We start from the raw sequence: 26,608 nt of genomic DNA on the forward strand, positions 1-26,608 counted from the left end.
GCTTCTCGGGGCGTGCTGCCTGTGTGTGCACAGGTGTCTTGTTTCTCTAGCACCCTGCACTTAGTAGAAATCCTCCTTCATTCCATAATCAGTTGGTATTCAGCACGTCTTATGGGTCAGGAAGTGTTTTAGAGATTGAGGCCTACAACAGTTCACCTACAGTGGTGAACAACATTGTCCTGGTGTTCCGGGTGGAGACCATCCCCTTCCTCTACCAGTGCCCGGGCCGTGTGACATCTTATCTCTTGGCACACACACACACTTGTTGCTCCAGAACTTTCCTTGTCACCTGACCTTCAGCTGTCTCCTCTCCTCTTCCTGTCTTCTCTTGGCACATGCAGGTTGTGGACCACAGGAGGGCTTAAGGTGTCTGCTGGACTTGGGGAAACATTGCTGCCCCCCTTTCCCCCTAGTCGAGCTGCTCACAGGCCCTGGCCCCCCTTGCTGATTGAATTAATGGCCAGAGGAAATGAAGGAGAGTTATAGCTTGTACTCTAGCTACATATGGCTACTTAAATTTACATAAAATTAAACAAAAATTGAGAAATTCAGTTCCTTGGTTGCATTAGCCACATTTCACGTGCTCAGTAGACACACGTGGCTAGTGGCTGCTATATTGGACAACAGAGATAGAGAATGTGTCCATTGTCACAGAAGCTTCTATTCAACAGTATTGCTTTATTAAAGGTAGGCCCTAGAATAGCAGTCTCAGGTGCTGAGACTTGAAACTCAAGAGCAGACCTGAAATGTGTCTAAAACTGTGTTCCAAATGTAGATAGGGAATCCTCACTCTGTTCCTGCTCCCCTTCCCCCTCCCCAATATGAAGGCTGGAAGATGAAGTGATGGTAACCAAACACGTCGTCATATTGACAGCTCTTTGGGGTGGGGGGTGCTGTCACTGCTTCTGTCTCCTGAAGTATGCGTTCCTGGGTTTTGACGGGGGGTGGCCGGAGGCGCTGGTAGAGGATTGGGGAAGGGGATGGTCTCCACCGCGTAAGAAGAGCAGGGACGGGAACTTGGGCACGAGGAGGAAACCACACGTCATTTTGAGTTCAGTAGGAAGTGGCCCTTTGTGTGCAGCTCACCTCTCCCTAGCCTCTGTGTCCCCTCTGCTGTAGAGGAGCGGGACCAGGGGGTGAGGCAAGGTTCTCAGCGTTAAGTGTCCTTCTCCCCTGTCAACAGAAGGACGTGGTCCAGGCAAAGGCTGATGTTTACTGCGAGGTGTGTGAGTTAGTGGTGAAGGAGGTGGTCAAGCTGATCGACAACAACAGGACCGAGGTATGTGGATTTCCAGAAGGCTGCCGTCCTGGCAGAGAGGAGCTCTCCTCTCTGTTGAGCCGGAATAGCCTAGTGGGACAACCCATAGAGGAGGTGGGACTCCGTACAGCCACTTCCCACCAGTGGGTCCCTCTGGGCTGGGGCTGGAGGCGGCCACTTTCCCCTGCTCCGTACCTCCAGTCTTTTAGTGGAGAAAACAGCGCCTTGCTGTTGGCTGGTTTCCTGGGCGTATTAGTATTTTTAGAATCTCTCCTACCTTCCCATCTTCTCACATGATCCTCTTGTCTTGTGTTTCAGGAAGAAATACTTCATGCTTTGCATAAAGTGTGCTCAAAATTGCCCGCGTCTTTATCAGAGGAGTGCCAGGAGGTGGTGGACACTTACGGCAGCTCCATCCTGTCAATCCTCCTGCAGGAGGCGAGCCCTGAACTGGTGTGCAGCATGCTCCATCTCTGCTCCTCCCAGGAGCTGCCTGCACTGACTGGTGAGCCCGGTGGGGGTGAGGTTGGCTGGCCCCTCTCAGGTTTGGGGGGGGCCCCTGCCAGCACTGAGCCTGTGCTCACTCATGTAGCACACGTGACTCAGCTGAAGGACGGTGGCTTCTGTGAGGTGTGCAAGAGGCTGGTTAGCTATTTGGACCGCACCCTGGAGAAAAACAGCACAAAGGAGGAGATCCTGGCTGCTCTTGAGAAAGGCTGCAGCTTTCTGCCTGACCCTTACCAGAAGGAGGTATGCCCTGCGCTGCTTTTGGCCAGAATATCAGAACCTGCTCAGGGAATGCTAAGCTGGGTAGCTAATTGATTGTACCCCTGACTGGCGTTTTGAGGGAAAACCGGCCATTTCTGCCTCCAGGCATGGAATCCAGGGTGGGTGGTGGGGCACCTGGGAAAGGAGGCCCTCAGCCCACCAGGCTAGCGGTATCAGGGATTCTTATAGAAGAGCATGTCCAGCGCCCCTCCTTATGCCCCAACTCTGCTTGGGCACACCTAGACCTGGACCCATACCCCTGTTTACTCCACAGTGTGATCAGTTCGTGACTCAGTATGAGCCCGTGCTGCTAGAAATCCTGGTGGAGGTGATGGAGCCTTCCTTCGTGTGCTTGGTAAGTTCCGCTGGGCAGTGTGGGCTCTTGGGCACTGTAACCTGGGAGGTGCTATGTGGACCCTGGAGGGATCCTCTGAGGTTTTTGACCCATGGGGCAGAGTCTCTGGTGGTGGGTGTGGGAGAGCCAAGAAGATAGAGAACCTGGTTTTTAGGCTCTACCACTTTACTTAGCAACTCTGATTTTTTTGAAAGTACACTTAAGAGCTCTGATTTTAGCTACTTCTAGCAGCTGCTAATCTTAGTTTTGAAAAGGATTAGTTTGATGGATCTAATTCTTCCCTCTTCGTTTGCCGTTTTTTCACCATATAGAAAATTGGAGCCTGCCCCGCAGCCCATAAGCCTCTTTTGGGAACTGAGAAGTGTGTCTGGGGCCCAAGCTACTGGTGCCAGAACATGGAGTCAGCAACCCAGTGCAACGTGAGTAGCTGAGCATCTGCTCCTCAGGCCTGCCTTGCCAGCTGGGCAGCTCACCTGAGAATCCTGCTTTACTAGGAGCCTCAGGGATTGGCTCTCCACCGTTGTCTGCATGTCAGGGAGAAAACTGAGGTCCCGAGAGGCAATTAGGCTTACTCGTGGCTGTCCAGCACAGGCAGGGCTAACTGCATTGTTGTCTTTGAGGAGTGAAGGGGGAGGTTGGATATTCTTTAGCATTTTTTGCTTCTGCTTTCTTGGTTTTGCCTTCAGTTCCCTTGTGACAGGGTCACATTTGCACAAGGTCACCCCAGGGATTGCACAAGGCCTGTTGGATTCATTGCCCTGATTGTTGCACGAGTTCTCATGCCCCCCAGGTCACTTGAGCCCTAGCTGGAGCCTGGCCTGAATCTTCACCCAAGGCCAAGCAGAGCTCTTCTTGAATGGCCCTGTGAGTTGGCACCTGCTCAGCAGCCCCAGGGCACTGTGGCACTCGCATAGCTGGGCAGCTACCAGTTGGGTGACCCACACTGCTTTCCTGGGTGGGGATGTTTAGACCAGCTTCTGTTACTTAACATTCCTTTGCGTAACTTTTTCTTCCTCGTGGGGGTTCCTTGTGACCAGTGGGGCCTCACTGTGCCGTGTCGGGGAGGTTGCATCATCTTGGATCACCGCAGGGAGGGCTGGCGAGGGCCACCCCGCCATGTTCAGCTTCCTCCTCCAGCCAGGCCCCATCCCATCTGCACCATCACCCCCACCCCACAGCGTGGTCAGTGGTGGAATAGGTTTCTGCTGCTGTCCTGGGTAAATGTCCTCATGGGTCTGTTTCTCAAGCCCAAGCTGGTGTGTACCTCTGGGTGAGGTGTTCTGCCTTGGGGGCCTCTGTGCAGCCTACCAGTGGAATGCTGGGGCCCAGGTGTGTAACTGGGTGAAGAGTCCTGGGCCCACCTGCATGGGTGCTCATCTGCAAAACACTGAAGTGCTTGCCTCTGCTGCTCGGGACTCCTTGTGAGTCCCCAATACTCAGATGGCCACATGCTCCCTGGTTTTGAGGGAGATGCTGTCCTGGGTCTTCAGCTATTGGTGCCGTCTGGCTGACCTGGGACAAGATAAGAGGTCCCCGTTTTGGGTGATGTCTTTTTTTTTTTTTTGTGAGGAAGATCAGCCCTGAGCTAACATCCATGCCAATCCTCCTCTTTTTGCTGAGGAAGACCGGCTCTGAGCTAACATCTATTGCCAATCCTCCTCCTCGTTTTTCCCCCAAAGCCTCAGTAGATAGTTGTACATCATAGTTGCACATCCTTCTAGTTGCTGTATGTGGGACACAGCCTCAGCACGGCCAGACAAGCAGTGCATTGGTGCGCGCCCGGGATCTGAACCTGGGCCGCCGGTAGCGGAGCGCGCACACTTAACCACTAAGCCACGGGGCTGGCCCTTGGGTGATGTCTGATGCACTAATGGGTCAGGAATGGAGTTTGCCATCTGAAGACTAAACTCAGTTTCCTCTCTCCTGTCAGGCTGTCGAGCATTGCAAACGTCACGTGTGGAACTAGAAGAAACATTCCATCTTGGAGAAACCGCAGCATCTTTTCCTGCTTGTGTGTCTGCGGGAATGAACACACAGCTCTGTTGACTCTGTTATAAAATTAGGGCCCCCTTTCCCTCACTCCATTTCTTGTCTCCCTTATCGTAGCATTGCTGTCAGCACAGGAGGTGCCGAGCCCACTGCTGGCACAGCTACTTCGGTGTCCCTTTTCTCTCTGTTGGATGTATGATGACGTACTGCGCACTGGAGGTCCTTTAGCCTGCTCTTGCATGGTGGTCATCTGGAGGAGGGGGAGGGGGGCTCTGGGTGGTGGTGTGAGCCAGAGCTGCTTGACAGAGGCTGTCCATCCTCTCGGCTGGGGCCTTGTTCTGAGGCCTCCGCCTACCCTAAGGAGGGCCCTCCTCTTCCTGGGCCAACATGTTGGCTGCTATACAAAGAAGTGAAACAAAGGCAGTTGTATATGAAAGGTTAGAGGCACAGAACAATTAGGATTTTGAAACACCGTAGTTCTCACTGTTAATAGAGGTTTTGGAAGCAGCTGCTCAGGAGACCTGGGTGGGGCTGGGGTGTGCTGCCCCTGGGTCAGCCTTTGATTCAGCTTTCCTGTGTCTTGCCTGGTGATGCTTTGTTTGGGGTTCTGTGGGTTTGGGTGGGAGGGGGAAGTCTGCCTGAATGTAATCTGCTAGCTCTCTGGAGGTCCTGTGGCCCTGGCTTTCGTGTGTGTGTGTGTGTGTGTGTGGACAGTGGTGACCGCCTCATGCCTGCTCTTATGTCTGCCTGGCTGCTGAGGCCCTGCTCTGTGTCTCTGCCCTGCTGCCCGGGCCCACCATTGCTCTGGGCAGTCAGTCCTCTCACCTCTGACCCCATTTCATAGATGTTCTTTTTGACCTTCAAATAAATGTGGCCCCTGGCATCCGGGTAGAGGGCCTGCTGTCTGGGGGCCTGGGCTGCTGCTCTGCCTCCTCTGGTTTGGGTGCATCTTCTGTTCCACTCTGGTTGCCAGGGAACCACAAGACGCAGTTGCTTTGAGACTTAGGATTGTTTTGTTTGTTTTGCATTAAAGTTTCTGTGATTTAACAATAAAGTCTGTCAGCCACATGTGGGCCTGAGTGTTTCTGTGACACCTCAGCCAAAAGAGTTTGATTTCTGATTAGCTCCAAGGCCATGGACCCGTAGGTGCCCAGCATTCCTATGGCTCCTCTTGGCCAGAGAAAGTGAAGTGGGTAAAGAAGATCCCACCTGGTCCTCCCTGAGAGACCCAGGGCCAGCAGTGGGTCAGGGGAGCACCTGGAGGTTGGTTCCAGATCTGCCCTGCCCGTCACCCCCCCCCCCCCATGCCCCAGGCCAGCCACGCTGGTAGTTTACCAGAGTCGGAGCGTATTGCTGGTTCCTTGTCTTTTTAAAATTCAGACCATTCCAGAAACGTTTGGTGAGTACTAGTTAAACATAAACGAAGGGGAAACTAATGAGGGAATAACTTAATTTAAAAAAGGAATACACACGAACACGCGACATTCTAAACCCAGGGGAACATCAGTCATTTCTCTTTATGAGCCCACACGTCTGGGAAGCCAGTGAAATGGAAAGAATTCGGTTGCTTCGCTGACATTGACCTTGTCCGTGGGGGGAGGCAGGGATCACTTACTGTCCCCACCTGGATGTCTCGCCAGTGATGTAGCAAAAACGCACTGGGACTCGAAGTCGGAGTCAAGGCTAGGCAGGGGACGCCAGCCCTGGGCCTCCCTCCCCGGCGCCGGGCTCCTGCCCTGTGTGGGGGACGGGACGGGATGGGGATGTACTGGGGAGGGTCCGGGGGAAGAGGGTCTGCTTGGCCTCTTTCAGCTCAGCCTGGGCTGAGTTGGTCCTCAGACTGACTCCTGGGCCCCCAGTGACCATCCTTACCTCGTCCTTAGACATTTAACATTTTTGTTTGGTTTTCTTAAAAAAATAACAAATTTTATGAAGGTAGAGATCAGATGCTGAATGAGCGCCTGGCAAAGTGGAATCTGTCTGAGCAGCTGATGCTGGCCACTGTTGCCAGTCCACCCCAAGGTTGGACACCCAGGGCTGGCCTGGGGAGGGGCCCACACCCCTCGGTCCTGCCCTTGCCCTGGAAGGGGGTGGGGGACAGGCGCGGCTCCACCAGTGAGGCTCCCCTTCTCATCATAGCTCCGTGATCTCCAGGGGACTCTCCATGATGACGTCTCGAAGCTTGTGCAGGGGCGTGGACTTGGCGGACTCTGTGCGGGCGTTGCGCTCGAAAGCGCTGGCCTCGGCCGCCGTCAGCGTCTCCAGCGAGCGCCCCAGGCCCTTCTGGTCATCTTCGGGCAGGCTGTTGAGGTCAGTGGCCAGCAGTGTGCCCGTGCTGCCCTGTACCATGTGGATCCCATCGGGCCCTTTGAGCTCCATCAGTGGCTTGTGGCGGAAGCGCAGGCTGCCCTGGCCTGGGCTGCGCTCCCCTGGCTCCTCCTCCAGGTCGGTCTGGATCAGCTGCAAGAGGCCAGGCCCCCAATGGCTCAGGGACCCCAACATGCTCAAGGCTATGCCCAAGGGGTGCATAGGTGGATGGCCCCAGGGTCACACCTGCTATGTGCCTGTTTCCTCCCTACCACGTACAAGGAACCCTGGGCTCGTGCCACAGCAGGCCTGTCCACCTCTAGACTGTTTCTCAAGCTGGGTGCAAAGGGGAACCGTGGATACTTACAGTGCTACAGATGTGTTCTCTGGAGTGTGGCCTTCCTATGAGATCTTTTTAATTTTCTATATTTGCTTTGATCTATCAAGATCCTGTGATGTAACTGCGTATCTGGGTTTGTTGCCAAGTTGGCCTCAATCAGGATCAACTCTAATTGTGGCCAGGTAGGAAGTGTCCCCAGGCGAAGCTGGAGGGGGTGAAGAGGGTGTAGTGGAGACTCACAAATGGGGCTTCTGTCCCATGTCGAACTATTCACTGTTAGCCTCTTCTGGTTGGGAATGTTGGCCCAGCTGGAAACCTGGGTTTTTACATAAAGTCTGACTTTTTAAAGTGTTGACATAGTCACTGCAGGTAAACAAACATGTAGACCTATTTGACCCTACAGTCAGTTTCTTAAAATGACATTACCCCTCAGAGGAATCCTCTTGGGCTTCCTCAAATCTGAGAGACACTGCCTCAGTGCCCAGCCCACCCGGGAGAAAGCCCCCTGCAGAGCCTGGAAGGCAGAGCCTGCTGCCTGGCTTTCTGGACTCCTACCCCTTGCTGTGTTCCGCCCTGGCTGTTGAGCTCCAGAGACTGAGGGACGAGGGCAGCAGGAGAGAGAGAGAGAAGAGCGTGAGCACCCCCAGGGCTGGGGCACGGCACACAGCTCCCTGGCACGCCCAGCTACCTCGGAGATGGAGGAGTGGCAGGAGGAGGCTTTTTGCACCATCCGCTGTGCAAAGAGCTTTTTGAGCCGCAGGTAATCCTCCAGGACCACCTTCAGCAGCGAGCCCTGAGGGAGGGAGAGGGTTAACCCCCTACCAAGGCCCTCCCCTGCCTGCCCCACTCCTCGCTCACTCCCATAACTTGGATGGGGATGATGGAAGGTGACTGGGAGTCTAGGATGCACAGGTGTCTGATGCTAGGGTAGAAGATTGGGACCAGAGCCTGGTGACAGTCGCCAGCCAGAGCCTATTTGAGCTCATGCTGGAGCCCTGGCCTCGAGGCCACTGCAGGCTGAAGCAGCTCCTTAGCCTGGGGCCCTGGCCCCTTTCTGCCCTGGTGTTTTTGCCCCAGTGGAGGGCAGGTTTAGCTGAGCCTAGAGGTGGAGAAAACTGTTTCCCAGGATCCTCCCCCATCCTTGGATCCCCTGAAGGGGGTCCAAGCTCAGCCAGGAGTCTGGGTGCAGGCCCCTGCGGGGTGCGGTGCGGGAGCCTGCAGGGAGGGCTCACCTTGATGGGCCCCTCCCGAATGATCTGGCCCAGCTTGGCAATGTTGTCGTACTCCTGGATGGCTGCCCGCAAGTACCGGTCATCATCAGGCTTGACCGCTGCTGGTTCACGCCCAAAAGTTCCCTGGAGAGAGGGGACATTAGCTGGAGCAGAGGTAGACAGCACGCGCACATGTGCACGTACACACACAGGGCAGTGGACCACCTCCCAAAGAGCCCAGCTCCTTGGCTGGGGGTGGCGAAGACTTACCCTACCTCCATCCTGTCCCTCGTGATTGCCCACCCCCTGCCCTGGCCCTGGCCCTGGCCCAGGCTCACGTGGGTGCGGGTGGGGCTATTCCACAGGTCAGCGATCTCACTCAGGTTCTCCGGCAGGTCGTCCTCGTGCTCAGCCTGGGCGGCCAGCTCCAGGTTTCGGCAGAAAGGATCCAGCCACACAGGATTGGCCCTGTAGGTGGGCAGGGGGGTGGGGTGAGGAGGGAGGCTTGAGTGGACAGATGCCCTCGCAGCCTCACCCCAACCCCTGCCCATTTCCCTGGCCAACAGTAGTACCTTTCACGGGACTGGGGTTCAGGGCCATGAGAAGCAGGCCCCTTGCCCGTGGCACCTGTGGGTGTGTCCTCCCACCTTAGGATCCCGCTAGAACCATGACATGGCAGTCTGGATGAGCTTTGGTGTGGAGTCCTCACCCAGTACCTGGTGCCCAAAGTCTATGCTCCTCTGGAACTTGGGGACCCATCAGGGGTGGGGAGCCCAGCTCAATGACATGGTTTCTGAGGGTAGAGAGGGGTGGCCAGCCCACCAGGGGGCACCCATGCCCCGGGTTTCAGCCGGTCTGCTCCTTCATTGCTTGGGAGGCAGCAGGGAATTCACCCCAGCTGGGTCCTTGGCAGGCCTCCCCAAAGTGCACCAGGCAGGGCTTGGAGACTCTGCTCACCCGTCAAAAGAATACTTGTTGGTGTTGGGCATGTCCATGATGTCAATGAAGCCGCGATTCCCTGCAGGGAGAAGGGTTGGGGCGTGGAAGGGAGGGGTATGCCCTACTGGGGTTGGGGGAGCCTGGGCCCAGCCCAGGACCTGAACCAGCCTTGTGAGGTCTGGGCAGCCACTCTGAGCCCCCAGGGGCCCCTCCTGCCCTCTCACTGCCCCACCCATCACAGCCCTTGCTCACCTGTTGAGCCTGCCACGATGGCTTTGAGCTTCCTCTTGTGTCTGGAGAGGAACAGAGAGAGGGACTGGCATCTCAGGGCCCATTGGCTCTCCTACATCCGTGTCTGTAGGAGCAGGGCCAGTCAGCCGATCTCAGGGCAGGGGGTGGGGGTCACTCACACGGTCCTGTAGTACCAGTTCATGAGAATGAAGAGCATGGCAGCCAGGAACAGGAGAATGGCCAGGACAATGATCGCCATCTAGGCAAACAGGGCCAGACATGAGCGGGTGAGAGCACCTGGGGCAGTGAGGGGGCTGTGGGCGCGGGTGCCACCAGGAGTACCTGCAGGGCAGACATGTCGTCGGGCAGTTGGACAGAGATGGCGGGCTGCACGTCCAGGACGTTGTAGTTCCGGAACAGATTCCGCAGCTGTTCCTTGTTCTCATCGATCATCTGGATCACCCTGGGTGAGGGGCAGGGGCCTCAGCTCCCCTTCTCAGCCATCCCCCAAGAGCTTGCCACACTCAGGCCAGTCGGGCCAGCTCCTGCTTTGGACCCCCAAAGTCCACCCCCCACAAGCCTTGCAAGATTAAAGGCCATGCAGCTAGGTAGCTTTGTATCTTATAGGGTTCACCATCCCTTCATACAGGATCCTGTTTGATCCTTACAGTCGGTGTAATACTCCCCTTTTATAGATGGGGAGAGTAAGGCTCAGAGGGGTGGAGCTCTGCTCATACTTCCAGACTGTTTTCTCTACCAGTCCTGCCCACCTCTGCGGGAGAGCCCAACACAGCAGGCCTGATGGTGGTGTCTGTGCCTCCTTTGGTGGGTCCCCTCCCCATCTTCAGGGCAGGAGGCTGACTGACAGTCTGAGCACAGAACCCCACCCACCGGTGCACATCCAGGATGCGGTTGGTATCACGGTTCACCACATGGATAAGCAGCTCTGTCTGTGCGAAGTTCACTCGACCCTTCTTGTCCACGTGGAACTAGGCAAGAGGGGGCATCATGGGGTGTGACAGGAACAAAGGGTGGGATGGGATGGGCAGGCATCTTCTAGGAGCCCCTCCTGCCCTACTCTACCAATAAACCATCACTACTGAATGCTTGCTGAGGACCAAGCACAATGCCAATCACTTCCCAGCACTGGGCCAGGCACTATTATTAGCCCCATTTTACAGATGAGGCAACTGGGGCCCAGAGACCAAGGTCACACAGCTAGGAAATGATTGAGGGAGCACATACACCCTTTCATGCCCTTGACCTCTTCGCAATGTCCCTCCTTGCGGCCTGGTCCCCCTTCTCCCTCCACTGCCCCTAGCCCCAGGTGGGTTCCATGGGGCACCTGCACGTCATCTGTGTTGACGATGGCACCAGTGATGTTGGAAAGCAGGCGGATAAATTCCTCCTCAAATCCACGCACGCGGTCGGGGATCTCATTAATGACGATCTTGACGCGCTGGTCATCCCTCAGGATGTAGATGCCGATGACAGCCGTGTCGTTGTGGCCTGCCAGGTCCCGGGCCACGATGTCCACCACAAAGTAGCCGGGGCTGTAGGCCATGAAGAGGTCGAAGGTGCGCAGGATGCCATCCACGCTCCCTGCAGGAAGAGCCCAGGGAGGGTGCAGCTCAGGGGCCGCCCAGTGCCCCCCAGTCCCCCGGGACAGGTGGACGCATGGAGGGGAGGCAGCATGGGCCTGCAGCGACTCGGGACACAGACGCCTGCAGAGCCCAGCAAAGCAGAGATGAGAAAGGAGTGGGAACAAGTGACGTGAATGTCCATCTGAAGGGACCGCGGCGCAGGCCTCAGCTTGGCTGATTATTGTCACGGAGAGTGCAGCCTGTGCCGCCAGAACCTGTACCTTTTCTAGCGATTTCTAGTGAAATCTCCTGATTTTTAACTATTGACCTAAGTTTTAATTTAAACACTCTGCATATTAAAACACAAACTGTGGGCTGCGCTGGCCCAAGGGTGATGAGTTTGGGACTCTGCTGCCCCATGCTGGGGTACTATGGAACACTTCTGAGCCCTCTTAGTGTCTGTCTGTCTCTCTCTCACACACATGTACTTCAGAATTCCACAATCATAGTAGAGAGATGACCAGAGGAGGTACAGCACAGTCTTCTCTTAGAAGACAGTAGACCTGGGTTCAAAATCTGCCACTTTCTAGCTGTGTGACCTTTAGTAGGCTGCTTAGCCTCTCTGTGCTTTAGTTTATTAAAATGAGAGGAGTGGGAGCTCAGAGGACACAGGAATGGTGTCTGGTTGTGTGACTGGAGGAGGTGGCATATGAACTAGATTTTGAAGGATGGTTGAGAAGGAGCGTATCTGAAGGCAGAGGCGAAGGTCAGGATGGTGTTCCAGGAAGTGAAAACAGAGGGATCAAAGGCCCAGGGGAGGATGGTGTAGAGCAGGCTGAAGGAATGGTGAGCAGTTCAGCTTGGCTGGGCACAGGGCCCTTAAGGATAGTAGGGGACTGGAACCAGAAAGAGGGATTAGGAAGAAGACTTGGTGAACCTCGAATGCCAGGTCAAGGAGTCTGGATTGACTCCTATAGACAGAGAGGAGTAGGGAAGGGGTTGGGGCTGGAAGTAAGGTAATGGGATGCCCACAGGGACACCTTCTAGAACCTGACCCAGAGAGGCTCAGCCATTCACACAGGCAAATGCACACTTGTACCCACAAGTGTGCTTTTTGAATTCTGGCTCCCCAGTGCCCAACACAATGACACAGGAGAGGATGAGGTGCACAAATGGAAAGATAGGTGGATCAATGGAAAGGAGAATGGGAAGATGGATGGATGGGTGAATGAAAGAGGAAGGGTGGATAGATGCATGCATAGGTGAATGGGTGGATAGATGGATGGATGAATGGGTGGGGAGATGGATGGATAAATGATGGATGAAGAGATGTGAAGAAGGAAGAAAGAAAAGGAGGAAGTGCATGGGTAGATGTAGAGATGGAGAGGTGGATGAACGAAAGGAGTAACAAATGATTGCTGGCTGGTTGCCTAGATGAATGATGGATGGATGGGTGGATGAATGGAAGGACTGACATGGCTGGCTGGCTGGCCACCCATATTCTGTGGTGCCCACACAGACCCCATCTCCTCCAGACTACAGTCCACGCAGTGAGAGAGGTCTTGGCTGGAGGCCACCCATATATGACTAGGCCCATACCCATGGTGAAGACCTGGCCTACATCCTCAGAGTCGTTGGCAAGGGCCGGGAAGTAGTGGATGCCCAGGATGCTGTAGAAGACCAGGCTGTTGTTGCCAATGTCTGCGTCCAGGGCCAGCACCTGGATCAGCTCTGAGCCCACCTTGGCATCAGTGGCCACTCCTGCAGGAATGGGCAGGCAGGTGTAAGTGGTAGGGCAGGGGCCACCCCGCACCCTGTGCCCAGGCTCCAGTCCCTGCACCTGCAGTGTATTCAGCCTTGGTGAAGCGTGGCGGCTGGTCATTGATGTCCTCCAGCACGACGTGCACCTCCTGCAGGGTGAGGTCAGTGACCAGGTCGAGGGCTGGGGAGGGCCCACGGGGAGGTGTCCAGCTGCGATTGCTTGAGGCCTTGACAATGAAGGAGAAGACGGCTTCCTGCTCCCGGTCCAGGTCCCGCAGCACCAGCAGACGCCCGTCGGGATGAAGATGGAAGTTCTTCTCTTCGTTGCCGGCTGAGGGTGGCACCACAGCACAGGGTGAGGGCAGGGCCGGAGCACATTTAGGTCATCTCCAGCCCCAGGGTAGGTAGACATTAGCCCCATCAGGCCTCACCTGCGATGAAGTAGTACACGATGGCGTTGGGGCCCTCATCTGCATCCACGGCGCCTGACACGTTGCCCACGAGCGTGCCACGTGGGGAGTGCTCGGGCACTGTCAGCAGCTGGTACTGGGGGCTGCCTTTCTGCAAGGGGGAGGAGGATGTCTTCATGGGAAGCCAAGGGGAGGCCCTCCCAGCTTCTGCCAGAGGCCCCAGGCAGTGTTTTTACAGGTGCTGAGGGAGTCTACTGCCCACGCCTTGTGGGGTGAGCAGAACTGCTGTAGGGGCAGAGCGCGGGAGACCCCAGCTCTGCCCTCAGAGAGTGTTGCCCAGTGACATCCTCCCTGAGGGCAGGGCTGGGCTTGGCATGTTCTCTGAAGTATCCCAGTACCTGAGTGGATGTTTGAACGAGGGCTCAAACTCTCTCATATGCACATGCATGTGCACACACTCACACAGAGTCTCTAGGGAACATCACATCCCATGTGCACACAAGAAGAAAAAACCACCAAGTCAGAGATCTGAGTCCACATGAGGGGGCTCAGCCCAGCTCAATAAAGCAGCGCTGATTTTCAGGCTTCCTGGGGGTGGTGTGAGGCATCAGAAGGTCAGCTCTATGAGTCAGGCCTTTTTGTCTGCTGGGTAATACCTTGAAATAGTAGCTGCTCAATAAATCTTTGTGCTATGAGGTGCATGCAGGTTTCTGTGTGCAAGCACGTGTGTATATGGCAAAGGGGGCACAGGGGAGCAGTGTGCTGTGTGTGCTTGCAGGCAGGGAGTCCTTGTGTGGGCGTGACCGGCGCAAGGGATGGGTGAGCTCACTGGAGGCCTCACGAAGAGGGGTTCATTGTCGTCGATGTCCTCCAGGGCCACCTGCAGAGGCTGCATGGTCTCGTATGGCACCGGCTGGCCCAGGTCGCTGGCCACCAGGATGAGCTGGAGGCGGGAGTGCAGTCAGAGGCGGAGACTGAGGGCTCTAGCCGGGCACAACCCGTGGGCCAGGTCACCACTCTCGCAGGCATTCTAGGTGGGGAGGTGGTGGCCCTGCGCCCAGAGGAAAGCCCCTCCCTCGGCCCCGCCCCTCGCGCCGGGCCACGCCCCCTTACGCTGTACACCGCCTGCTTCTCGCGGTCCAGGCGCTGCGCGGTCTGGATGAGGCCGCTGACTGGGTCGATGGTGAAGTACTCCCAGTCCCGGTTGCCCGCCGTCTTCAGGAAGCTGTAACGCACCGCCCCATTGAGGCCCTCGTCCTTGTCTGTGGCGTAGACCTCGTACACGTTGGAGTGCAGCGGGATCTCCTGCGGGGGGGGGAGGGGCATGACAGGGAGGCTCCTGGGGCATCTGAGAGGATCCCAGCTCCCAAGCCAGGATGGAGTTCTTGTTCTTTCTCCTTCCATATCAGAATGTCCTTGCTGCCTTCCAGCATCCTTAGGAAACGCCTGCCTGCTTGGCTGGACTCTCCTGGAGTCTGGGTATCTGCTAGAACATCCCCTCACTCCACCCCCAGCCAAGGCCATTGGCCACTGATGCTCCAGCCTGGGCTCCACCATGCTCCAGACTCTCTCAGGGTGATCACCCTTCCCACCAATCCCATTGCATGCTGAGGTTTAGAAGACAGAAGGAGGATCCAAAAGCTGAGGCCCCAGCCACCCTCTGTCCCCGGGTCTGTCTTGCTGTCTGCTACCCTAAGCACAGGTGCTCTAGGTATCCCCAAACACCACCATCCACCCAGTGGGGTACCTGAAAATGGGGGACAGGCAGGTGGGGTGACATGGTGGATAGAGACTGGACACCTGGGTTCTAGTGTGTTACTAATTCACCGTGTGACCTGGACATGCCACTTCACCTCTCTGAGCCTCAGTCTCCTGAATCCCTTGAGTTAAGTAGACTTGAGTTAAGTAGACATCACAAAACCTAACTGACCCATGATAAGGCTGCCCAGGGCACAAGAAAAAGAGCAAGTTTCTTTGCTTTTAGTTGAAAAATTATCAGCTCAGCATGGTGTCACTGTTTATCTCATTGATCATGACAATCAGAAACTCCAAATGGCAGTTACGTCTAATTAATAGAAAGTGAGACGACAAATAGATAATTACTTAGCAAACGCTGGTTGTTTGGGAGACATGAATATTTTAAAATATGGAGCCCTGGAAGGGAAAAACTTAGTAAGTGGTGCCTTTGGCGTGGAAAAGAACTAGATTATTATTAAATTATACCCTGCCTCATTCCATGACAAAGATTTGAGGCAGCTTACAAGCATGTATAAGTCATAATAAGAGTGAACAAGTTAAAAAAAATCAGGTTAAAGAAAAAAATCATTGACAGGAAGATGGAAACTGAGAGGTGGAAGGCAAAGTGTGTGTGCTAAGTCCCTGCAGGGTCATTCAAGGTGCGCTGACTACTCTTGAGCTCCCTAGTGGGCAAAGCAAAGAGGACCACTCACTCATTGCAGTAGACACAGGTGGAAACAAACCACAAGTTAAAGGCACAGTGTTTCCTAGAGCTTAGTCCTGGGAGACATTTCTCCCACGGGACCTCAAAGAGCAGAGCGTGACAACAAGGACTTAACGCTGACATTCTGAGATGCGGAGACATGCCAAAGTTTGGGGAGCAAAGAACAAGTAGGAGATACCCTGATTATACCACCAAGGAGCATTTGGGCCTGGGTGCTGAGAGGAAGGAGGGGAAGAGTAGGAGACAAAGGCATTCTTCCCTATTTTTACAAGGCAATTTAGGGCAAGGAATGAAGGAATTGGAGAGACTGCAGAGCCTCAGCCACTTCCCCTTGTTTCTTATTTTGATGCCCATCCTCACTCCCAGGCTGTCTCCACATTGGTATTAGCAGGAACAACAGATAAACGGAAGGGGCGTGTGTGTTTATTTTGAGACAAGTCAGGGGAAGTGGGTTTCTGGAGAGACTGTCTTTCTTGGCAGACATCTAGGAGCAAGAGATGGGGCATCTACTATTATTAGTCCCATTTTGCAGATGAAAAAACAGACTCAGAGTCACTTGCTCAAAGTGATTGGGCTAGTAAGCAATAGAGTTAGACTTGAACCCAAGACCTTTTGCTGGCACAGCCCATATTACTAACCACTGTTCAGTACTGCACTGAGCAAGTCTGTTTCCTACTCTGGCCTCAGTTTCCCCACCTTCACCATGGGAGCCCTTTCACTCTCCCAGGCGTGACTGCAGGATGAAGTGGGCTGGATATTGGAAGGGGGATGGTGGTAGGCAGGAGGCCCCGGGGGACAGCTGTACCTCTCTGATGTGGAGGATGGTGCCGTTGGGTGGTCGCACGAAGACAGGGCGGTTGTCATTGACGTCGATGACCTCCACCAGGAGCATTGTGGTGCCCCAGAGTGGGGGCTGTCCACCATCCGTGGCCACCACGGTCAGGTTGAACCTCTCATAGGACTGCAGTGGCCGCTTTGTGGTCACCAGACCCGAGTCCATGTCCACGTGGAAGGCCTCTGGCAGGTGGGGCAGGAGAGCAGGGTATGGTTCTGGCTGAGACGTCCTTTCCACCCCTCCCCCTCCTCCTAGCCTGGGGCTGCAGGCAAGGCAGTCTGCTCCTCCCACCCCCTAAGGCATCATGGATGGTGAGCAGGCTACGTACCCACTCCAGGGCCCTCAAGTGAGTAGGCCAACTCCCCATTGGAGCCCTCATCCTGGTCGGTGGCCATCATGGTGATGACCGAGGTGCCCGCTGGCTCATTCTCGTACACGCTTGTGCTGAATTGGGGTTTGGAGAACTGTGGCCGGCAGTCATTGACGTCCAGCACCTGGATCACCACCTGGAGGGGAGGTTGAGGTCAAAGGTCAGGAGCATACCAGGGGCTACTTCAGGCGACCCGGTCACACAAGGGTAAGCCAGAGTGGATAGTGCCCACCGTTGGAGTCTGACCTCAGACAATTTATTTAATCCCCTGAGCCTCAGTTTCCTGAGCTGTGCACTGGGGACAACAGTGTCTTATCTCTCAGGGGCTTGTGAAGCTCACCCATGATGGTATATGCTAGAGCGTGATGGTATATGGGCAGGGCCTGGCCCGAGTAAATGCTCAGCAACTCGTACTGCAGGTCACAGGTCATCTGTGTCTGGGCCCTGAAGCAGGGAGCCCTCCCTGCGTACCTCCTACTCTGTCCTCTGCTCACTCCCACAGTGGCCCTTACATCTGACTCTAATCACTGGACCTTAATGCTGGAATGTGATTCCTCCACTCCCAAAGGCCCCCTCTTCACTGGGATTTGTGTCTGGTCTGGGACTTGGCTCTCTCGGCTGACCACACAGCCCAGGGCAGGTCCTATGGACACACGAGGCCAGGAGGCCTTTTTCTTCCCTGGCTGCTGTGGCCCTGCCTGACTGCACCCTCACCAGAGCCCTTCACAGCAGTGGTTTTAAGAACCCCTTTCAGTGCACAAAGCACATTCCAACCTCCCATCTCCCTGACTCACCACTGCCCTGGGAGGGAGGCATTATCATTGCTGCCCCTGCCCCCTAACCCTGCAGATTTGACAAGCGAGGCTCAGCGAGGTTACGTGACAAATGCAGTGTGCGCAGCTCATGGAACCTTAGTCTTCTGACTCCTAATACTGTGCTTTTCCCAACACAGGACCTGCCTGTGTGACAGGGACAGGATTCAGATATGTGTGAACACTCCCAGCCCCTTCCCCCTCCTTGCTAAAGAGAATTTGTCTATACCCACCCAGCTTCTTACCGCCCCACACTTTGGGAGAGTTTTCTGTGGATGGTTAGGCTATTGAGAGAGAACTGGAAGAACCGGCAGAAAACAGAACTGGAGAAGGCAGAAAGAAGGGGGGAAGAAAGAGCGAGCAAGCAGAGCCTCAAGGTGGGGGACTTTGGATAGAAATGAAGACAGAGCTTAGAAGGTGGGGTGCTGGCCTCAGAGCAACTGGGTGGATGCTAGAACTGGACTGGGAATGTTATGAATTTGACCCCTCACTAATGTTCTTTTTTTTTGTGTGTGTGAGGAAGATCAGCCCTGAGCTAACATCTGTCGCCAATCCTCCTCTTTTTGCTGAGGAAGATTGGCCCTGGACTAACATCCGTGCCCATCTTCCTCCACTTTATATGGGATGCCGCCACAGCATGGCCTGACAAGCGGTGTGTCAGAGTGCGCCCGGGATCCAAACCTGCGAACCCCGGGCCGCCGCAGCAGAGCGCACACTTAACCACTAGGCCACCAGGCTGGCCCCTCACTAATGTTCTTTAAGAGACATAAATAAAGAATTGCTTTATAACTACGTTTGGCTGCTGGACTGTGTTTCTTTCAGCGGGACACCGTGGAGACAATGGGCCGTGGAGACCCAGGCTTTATTTGGCTTACACCCAGGGATGTTGAGCCACCTTAACAGGGGTTTGGCACAAGAGATTTCTCATAAAGAGTCCTCAGCCTCCTAAGCTGCAGCCATTGTGACCCATCCAGCTAAGCCCTTGCCTTCTCCCTCCTGCCACCATGTCTCTGAGGGGACCAGGTGGCTCTGCTCCCGCTCTGAGCAGTCCTTCTCTAAAGACTTTGCTTGCTGCCTCCACAACCCCAGGCCCTAGTATCCCTGGCCCAGGCTGGCACCCCTCACCTGCACCGAATTTTCTCGACGATTGCTGGCTACATCCCCAGGGTTGTCTTTGGCCAAGGCAGTCAGGATATAGTGGTCCTTCTTCTCCCGGTCCAGAGAGGACAGCACATAGATGTCACCCTAGTTGGGGGGAGGGCGGCATCAGGGCCTTCGTCAATTCAACAGGTATTTACTGAGCGTCTACTACATGCAAGACAGTGTTCTGGGCTCCAGAGACACAGCACTGAATGGAAGAGACAACAGCCCCTGCCCCACGGAGCTCTCATTCTAGTGGCTCTTCTTGCCCTGCTACCCCAGTCCACCTGGAGATGGATGAACAGCCCAGGCTGGAGCTCACTACCTGACGAGGTACACAGTAGTACTCCATAAATATTCGCTGTTCATAGCACCAGGCCAGGAGCATGTCTGACTGTTCACACCAAACAGGAAGGACAGAACCCTGCTGCAAGGGCAGAGTGCAGGGGGATGTGGGCAGGGAGAGGCGGTGGGAGGGAAAGTCCAGTTCCAATCCAGCAACTGGGGAAGGCCCTGCCTGACCAGCCACCCGCAAGCCACAGGGCTCTCTCTCTCTGTACTGAAAGCAGCAGCTTTGAACTAATTTGCAGACATTTGAAATCATCACCCATCTTTCCTCCTGAGTTTCTGCTCTCCCACAAGTCTGAGACTCATGGGGCCATGGGGGATGCACCTGTGGGGGCTTCTTCCTTCCCCCAGCACTGAGTATAGGGCCATGTATACAGTAGGTGCTCAAACACTGTGCTCACTTTCTGTAGAGCTTCCTACGCCGCTGTTTTGACAGTTTCAAAAAGCAGTCACATGAACTTGAATCAAGTTTTCTAGTCTGGTGGGGACACATCTCAGAAATTTTTGTCCCACAGAGGGCTAATACCAAAAGATTTTGGCCACTTCCTTCCATGTCTGCTGGAATAGAAAGGCCGCAGTCTACAGGATGTCTGGGACTCTGAGAACAGGGCTTGCTGACTTGGCTGAAAAGACTCTGCGGCTACAGATGTCCAGGTGGCAGGACCCCGATGACTACGGGGGGATGACTACAATACTTTTGGTGGCTTCTCAGCCTATGACCCTGGGCCCTTCCCACTTCCCACTCCCCAGACCCAGGCCCTCCATCGCCCGCTTACCGTAGTGGGGTTGATGGCAAACTTGCCCTCTCCATCCCCGAGGCTGTACTCAATGAGGGCAAAGTTGCCTGAGTCGGCATCAGTAGCAGTGACCGTCAGGATGACTGTGCCCACAGGCACATCCTCAAAGACGGCTTCCTGGAGCCCAGTGGGCAGGGAGAGAGAGTAGGCCAAAGTCAGTCCTAGAGTCTATGCCCCTGCCCTGGGAACTCACTGATGCAGAGAACTCAGGGCATCAAGCTGCTCACGGGCTGGTCACTCCCATGGGGCTTAGAGGCTGGCAGAGTGGGAGTGCAAGATGCCCAAAGGCCCCAAGGAATGGGCCCAGGTCCTGGACCCAACCTGTTGGCCTGGCCACCCACCTGGTAGGAGGGCTGATCAAAAATGGGGTTGTTGTCATTGATGTCCACAATCTCCAGGTAGACAGGGATCTCAGCTGCCCGGGGTGGGGACCCATTGTCTGAGGCCCTCACGGTAAAGTTGAGCCAGCGCACCTCCTCATAGTCCACCGTCCGGTTGGCAATGACCTTCCCTAAGACACAGAGGCAACCACTGCCATTTTGGCCACTCCTCACTCACGGAAGCTCTCCAAAGTATGAAGAAAAGGATCTGGAGCTCTGAGGGGCAAGTGTGGTCCCTTGAAGAAGGAGGGTGGCCAGGCAGCACTGCCCAGTGGCAGGCCAGAGGGCTGAGAGCAACTGGCATCCAGCTGTTCTCCTTACTGGAGGGGTAAGAAAGCTTTTCACAAGTCAAAGGGATGAACACCAACAAGCAGGACCTCCTCTGAGACTCTTCTCTTTTGGCCTTCTTGTTCCCTCAGTGATACTAATAGTGGAAGCTTGGGTGATGGAGAAGGTGGAGTATTCCAAGTTTCCAGCAGACCTCAAAGGGGGCTTCCATCCCAACCTAGAACTAGGCAGTCTGCCTAGAACCTAGGCAGTCTGTCCTTTCCCCCAGTTTGGCCATCTGGGAGTGACCGGAATGTTGGCCATATTGGATCTGGCCCAGCCCCCTGAGGGGCCATGGTGGAGCCCCAAGTGGAGGGTGAGAAGTGGGCCATGGTCCTTCCTGGAGGCTAAGCAGATACAGACACATATCCCTCAACCCTCTTCTGGCAGATTTCCCACCTACCCGCTGAGGAGTCTTCCAGCTGGACGTAGCCTGGGGGCATCAGGTCCAGCAGGGTGTAGGTGATCAGCCCATTGAGGCCCTTATCAGGGTCCACAGCCGCCACAGCGACGAGCGTGGTGCCGGGGGTCGCCCCCTCCAGGATCCGCTCTGTGTAGTAGGTGATCCCGAAGGGCTTGAACTGGGGAGTATTGTCATTGACGTCCAGGATGTTGACCGTCAGCTTGGCTGGGGTGGAGGCAGGGGTTGAGGGTGAAGTGAGAGGGCACCAGTGAGGCTGGGCCAGGCCTTGCTATGTCTCAGCCAAGCCTGGAGAGGATGGCAGCATCTCACAGGCCTCCTGCGACTCCCTGAAGCTTGACCCAACTCTTGGGTGCTGGCACGTGACCCTTTCCTCTGGTCTGGTCGCTCACTCTTCCATAAGGGAAAGGGGCTTGGTTCTACCAACTGGCTGGTAACCTTGGTGGAGCCCCTGGCCCTTACTGTGCCTCAGTTTCCTAACCTGTGCAATGGGATAGGACTAAGATGATCTTTAAGACCCTTCCCATGATTCAGCCTTCTATGTCCCATCTGAACTGTCCCCTCTATGTAACCAGCCTGGGCCCTTTGCCCTCGGAGCGTGCGACATGTAGGAGATGACCAGTCTGACCTTCCTTCCTGGAAACCTGGGCCTCTGGGTGGTAAAGATAAGCAGCCAGCATCTGCCTGGCCTATCTCCCCACCCCAGCAGCTAACCTTGCCTCATGGCAGAGGCCACTTCAGGCCACTCCATCCCTACATCCCCCTCCCTGCTCTCCACTCTGCCCACACAAAACCCACACTTCTCGCAGCCCCCTCCTAGCTCATGCCTCAGGCTGCAGGCAGGGCTGCCTGTGCCCAGCCTCTGCTGTCGTGCTTGCAACCCAATGTAGTGTCTGTGGCCTCAAGTCACCTTTCCATGCTCTTTCCTTCCTCTGGGCTGACCCTGTGGCTTCCTATCAGATCTGAGGTTCCTGTCTCACATCCCAGCTATATCCTTGTTACCAGTTCTGACAACAGGATTCTGACCTAAGTCTCTGTTAACTCATCCTTTTCTCAATCCCCTTCCAGCCTCTACCAAGCCTCCTTTCCACTCTAAGTCTTGGGGTTCAAGATCACACACAGTTCTGGGCTTGGGTCCCCCACTGCTGACCTCTGCCTAGCAACCCACACACAAGGCCGGCCACCCTGAGCCTCACAGTAGCTGCCCCTTTCCATGCCCCACGTGTAGCCTGACTACTGGCAGCCCTGGCAGCTGGGTCCTGCTGCTCCCTCCCTGTTCCTGGCCAGCCCCCTGCCCTCATCAGCTCTGAGTAACCAGTGGAGATGCCTGTGGGGAACCTTACCATTTGGCACACTGACAGAGTGCTCTGGTAGGTCACTGGCATTGTCAATCACCGAGACAGTGACCTCATAGGTGGCAACCAGCTCCCGGTTCAGGGGGGATTTCACCATTACAGACCCTGTAGACCAGACCAGGTCAGGTTCAGCCCAAGTGAAACCCCTAAAATCTGGGCCTCCCAGGGTGCTCCTGGCCAACCCTCCCAATCCCTACTGAGGGCAATGGTCCCCAATGGACCCGGGACTTGGTCTCATCTTTGGCTGGGATGAGACCACAGCCACCTGCAAGCCGGGGGCACATCACTCTGCCCCTCACTCACTGTTTACTAGCCGGTGACCTTGGGCAAATTATTTAACCTCTCTGGACCTCTGTTTCCTCATTTGTAAAATGAGGATAATTACAGTATCCACCACATAGGGCTATTTTGAGGATTATAATAATTAAATGAGTATACATTTGTAAAGGGCTTAGAACAGTGCTTGACACATAGAAAGTGCTATGTAAATGCTTGTTTAAAAAATGCTTGTATTCCACAACAATGTGAGTATCCTGAACACTACTGAACTGTACACTGAAAAATGATTAAGATGGTAAATTTTATGTTATGTGTATTTTATCACAATTTAAAAAATGCTTGTATTCTAATGAGATCAAGTATAAAGGAAGGACAAGGCAGCTAAAAAGCCCCGAGGGGGCTCCCTGGAGGGGACAGTGGTGGAATAGGCTGTATAGTCAGGCCTACCCTTTGGTCTCGATTATGGGGCAGGACATGGGCTGACTGTGGGAAAGGAGCACCGTCCTATGTTAGAACTAGCAAGGAGCTATTTCCTTCTCCCCTACCCACCGCCTCCCAGAGTCTCTTCCTGCCCCGGAATCACAGAGGAACCCTCCAGAGCTTGGGCTGGAACTGGACAGACCTGGTTTGGCCGATCTCAGGCCTGGCTCTGTTGGGACCTCTCTCCTTCCCACCTGGTGGAGGGCCTGGTAGCTCCTCCTCCCATCAGCCTCATCCTAGGGTGAAACCTCCTTTCTCTTCTTCCAGCTCCCTCTCAGGCACTGGGGTCTCTGGGATTCCCTTCCCCCTTGGCAGATCCCCCTGCTGGGCTTCTGTCCTCCTCGAGTCCCCAGCTATGGGGCGGTCACTTACCCTGGGCCGCTGCCTCCTCCTCCTCCTCTTCCTACTCTCGCTCCCCGTCCCGAGGCTGGGGAGCGAGGATGGGGAGAGGGTGGCTGCATTCAGTCTGCAAAGGCTGGGCCGCGGCCTTGGCCAGGGCCCCACAGGATGGGAAGGGTGGTGGTGGGTGCGGTGGGTATGGAGGAAGGCAATGGGGTGAAGCAGAGAAGAGATGAGGTGGGAAGTGACAGAGAAACAGAGCTCAAACCTGTGGGCCTGCCAGCCATGAGGAAGAGAGAAGAGGGTTAACATCAGTTAGTTCAGGGTGCAGAGGGGATGGAGCAGAGCAGGGCATGAGGGACGGTGGGGCTCAGAGCTGAGCAGAGCAGGAGGTTTGGGAGGGAGGAAGTGGAGGGGAAGAGGCAGAGGGAAAGGAAGCCAGGGGAGCAATGGGAGCCCAGTTGGATAGGAGCACTCAGGAGGCTGAGGCTCTGGCAAGAAGAAAGGGGAGGGAAGGTGAGCAAGGGAGGTGGGAAGAGTGTGAGGAAGAGGGGCAGAGAAGACACTGGAAAGAAAAATAGAGAGAAGAGAGTCAGTTGGAGGGAGGGAGAACAGAAGAGGAAAGTGGTAGAGACACTAGTGTAGCATAAAGCTGGGCAGGGGCGTGGAGCAGCTCTCCACGGTCCTGACCTACCACTGCAGTGGCAATTTTGCTAACTTGGGACATGGCTAACCTATCTTCTCCTAGTGCTCATGGTTTTCCTGTCTTCTTTTCTCCTTTGGCCTCAGATACAGACTGAATTAGTCATACTCTTTGGTTCATTGCACACTATGGTTAACACTACTCTTGTTTTATGTATGTATCTATTCCCTTTTATTCCCATACTCCTCTCCCCTTGGACAATCATTGTAATGTATGGAAGTGTGTTTTTTATTTGAAAGTGTTTCTGAAAATAATGTATTGTTTTTGTGTATGTATTTTACATTCATGCAAATGGGACTGTGATATATATATATACACACACACATATATATATGTGGTATATATATATATACATCCTATTTCTAACTCTTTTCAGTAAGTACTTATTTTTAAGGTGCACCCATGTTGCTCTGTGTGAGTCTAATCTATTGCTTCTAACTTCTGCCTCATACCCCACGGTGTGCACCCACCACGTTATACTCTCCAATCCCCCAGGGAGGGATGCTCAGGTGGCCGCCAACTCTCACCATCGATAACATTGCAGTGAACATCCTCAGATCATTCCATTGTTGACCTGAGAATTTCCTTGGGACACATACCCAGGAGCACTATTGCTGGGTCACGGGGTACAAGTGTACTTTGTGCTAGATTGCTGTCTAGATGATGGAATCAGTCTAAACTCCTATAGTAGTGTGTAAGAGTTCCGATGTCCCAACACTGTCACCAATACTCAATATCATCCAGTATCCTAATATCTGCTAATCATGTATGGAAAACTGATATCTCCTTGCTGTTTCACTACTCATTTCTCTGAATAACAACAATTTTTAGCATTTTGTCATAGCGATGTTAGTTTTTCTGTCACTCCTCTGGGCCTTCCAAGAAGTATACCTGTAAAGTCCCATGTCCCCTCCCTAACTACCCAGAGGAGCAAAAACACTAAACTTTTGGGAAAATGGTAAAACTATCAAACTTATAAATTCCATAAATTGTGAAAGTTAAGCCATAGTTCTCTTTGTTTTGTGATAGTGTAAGAAAATCATTCAGGGTACATATATACAACTTACAGACGATTTAAATGGCCAGTATACATATGAAGAAAGTGTTCAACCACCCAGGTATTGAAACAAGGTACCATTTTCCTATAAAATTACAAACAGGAAAACTTTATAATATTTAATGCTGGCAAGAGTGTGGGGAGATGGGCACTCCCATACAACACTGGGAGAGTGAGAGAATCAGAGAGAGGCAGCTGTTCAAGGGGTAAGGAGGGAGAGAAAGGAGAGAGGGAAGGAGCAAGGGGAGAGATGGAAAAGGGAGGAAGCATGTGGTGTCAACAGGGGAGAGGAGAGCAGAAAGAGGAGCAGCTGAGGGAAACAGAGGAGCGGGGAGAGAGAGAATAGACAGAAGGGAGGGTGAGGAAGAAAGCAGAGCACAAGGAGACTGGCAGGGAGTCAGGAGGAGGGCTGGCGGGGGAGCAGGCACTGGTACCTGTGTTGATATTCACGGCAAAGGCATCCTCCTGATCAGGCACCAAGCAGTCAGTGTCGTCCTTGGCCATGATGCCGATGATGTGGTACTCCAGCTTTGGGTTGAGGTCGCGGTCGATGGCAGTGACATTGGCAATGACAGTGCCTGGCTTGACGGACTCCAGCACACTCACTGTCTGGATGGGGTTGAGGAACTCGGGGCGGGAGTCATTGATGTCGTCGATAAGGATAGTGATGACGGCCGTGCCAGAGAGAGGGATGGTGCCCCTGTCGGTGGCCACCACTGTCAGCCTGTAGGATTCCTGCTCCTCCCTGTCGATGGTGGCGTTGCCGACGCGGATGACCCCGGTGAGTGGGTGGATGAGGAAGCGGTCCTGAGCCCCAGCTTCTATTCGGTAGATCAGCTCCCCATTGAGGCCACTGTCTTCATCTGTGGCTGTGACCTGAAGGACTGAGAATCCTGTGGGAGGGGGAACGGGGCGTAGCTGAGCACAGTGGCCTCTTCCAAAATCATCATATGGAGATATATTGGTTGGCGGTTCAGGAGGGCCCTCTCTCACCACAACCTTGCCAGAGTCTATCTTTTATACATTTTTCATATTTGCAATTTTGTAGGAAAATGGTGTCTCATTTTATTTTGCATTCTCTGATTATTTGTGAGATTGAACAATTTTTAATAATTTAATGATTAGTTGTATCTTTTCTTCTGCAAATTGTCAGCTTTTGTCCTTTGCTCATTTTTCTGTCAATTTATGTGAATTGAATAATTATGATAACTTGTGACAAATATCTTCTTCTCAGTTTTTTGTTTGGCTCTTAATATTAGTTATAATTGTTTGATGTAAAGAAGTTTAAATTCGTATGCACCGAAATTTAATATTTTTCCTTTTCTGAGTTGTTCTGTTTCTTATATGCTTAG

The 26,608-nt window shown here is 54.1% G+C and overlaps 2 protein-coding genes across 2 annotated transcripts in view; one reads left to right on the forward strand and one right to left on the reverse strand.

Moving 5' to 3' along the window:
- The window catches only part of PSAP (prosaposin), a 32,907-nt gene extending 27,469 nt beyond the window's left edge, over window positions 1–5,438 (forward strand). Inside the window, exons 9-14 of the mRNA XM_058543239.1 lie at window positions 1,184–1,279; window positions 1,577–1,763; window positions 1,851–2,008; window positions 2,301–2,381; window positions 2,693–2,800; window positions 4,312–5,438. Coding sequence (XP_058399222.1) covers window positions 1,184–1,279; window positions 1,577–1,763; window positions 1,851–2,008; window positions 2,301–2,381; window positions 2,693–2,800; window positions 4,312–4,347 — 666 coding nt within the window. The 3' untranslated portion in view covers window positions 4,348–5,438. The remainder of the gene's footprint in view (window positions 1–1,183; window positions 1,280–1,576; window positions 1,764–1,850; window positions 2,009–2,300; window positions 2,382–2,692; window positions 2,801–4,311) is intronic.
- A 259-nt stretch (window positions 5,439–5,697) lies between these two features.
- Window positions 5,698–26,608, reverse strand: part of LOC131407119 (cadherin-23) — a 74,511-nt gene continuing 53,600 nt past the window's right edge. Inside the window, exons 14-36 of the mRNA XM_058543238.1 lie at window positions 25,691–26,149; window positions 22,387–22,503; window positions 21,026–21,250; window positions 20,257–20,426; window positions 19,895–20,032; window positions 18,756–18,875; window positions 16,777–16,954; window positions 16,419–16,630; window positions 14,266–14,457; window positions 13,982–14,095; window positions 13,174–13,303; window positions 12,822–13,073; window positions 12,581–12,742; window positions 10,744–11,000; window positions 10,290–10,387; window positions 9,741–9,861; window positions 9,578–9,657; window positions 9,420–9,460; window positions 9,186–9,246; window positions 8,567–8,696; window positions 8,250–8,372; window positions 7,706–7,810; window positions 5,698–6,830 (exon numbers count right to left, since the gene is read on the reverse strand). Of these exons, the coding sequence (XP_058399221.1) occupies window positions 6,504–6,830; window positions 7,706–7,810; window positions 8,250–8,372; window positions 8,567–8,696; window positions 9,186–9,246; window positions 9,420–9,460; window positions 9,578–9,657; window positions 9,741–9,861; window positions 10,290–10,387; window positions 10,744–11,000; window positions 12,581–12,742; window positions 12,822–13,073; window positions 13,174–13,303; window positions 13,982–14,095; window positions 14,266–14,457; window positions 16,419–16,630; window positions 16,777–16,954; window positions 18,756–18,875; window positions 19,895–20,032; window positions 20,257–20,426; window positions 21,026–21,250; window positions 22,387–22,503; window positions 25,691–26,149 (3,812 nt within the window). The 3' untranslated portion in view covers window positions 5,698–6,503. The remainder of the gene's footprint in view (window positions 6,831–7,705; window positions 7,811–8,249; window positions 8,373–8,566; window positions 8,697–9,185; window positions 9,247–9,419; window positions 9,461–9,577; window positions 9,658–9,740; window positions 9,862–10,289; window positions 10,388–10,743; window positions 11,001–12,580; window positions 12,743–12,821; window positions 13,074–13,173; window positions 13,304–13,981; window positions 14,096–14,265; window positions 14,458–16,418; window positions 16,631–16,776; window positions 16,955–18,755; window positions 18,876–19,894; window positions 20,033–20,256; window positions 20,427–21,025; window positions 21,251–22,386; window positions 22,504–25,690; window positions 26,150–26,608) is intronic.

Source organism: Diceros bicornis, chromosome 6, assembly GCF_020826845.1.
Source record: "Diceros bicornis minor isolate mBicDic1 chromosome 6, mDicBic1.mat.cur, whole genome shotgun sequence".
NCBI lineage: Eukaryota > Metazoa > Chordata > Mammalia > Perissodactyla > Rhinocerotidae > Diceros > Diceros bicornis.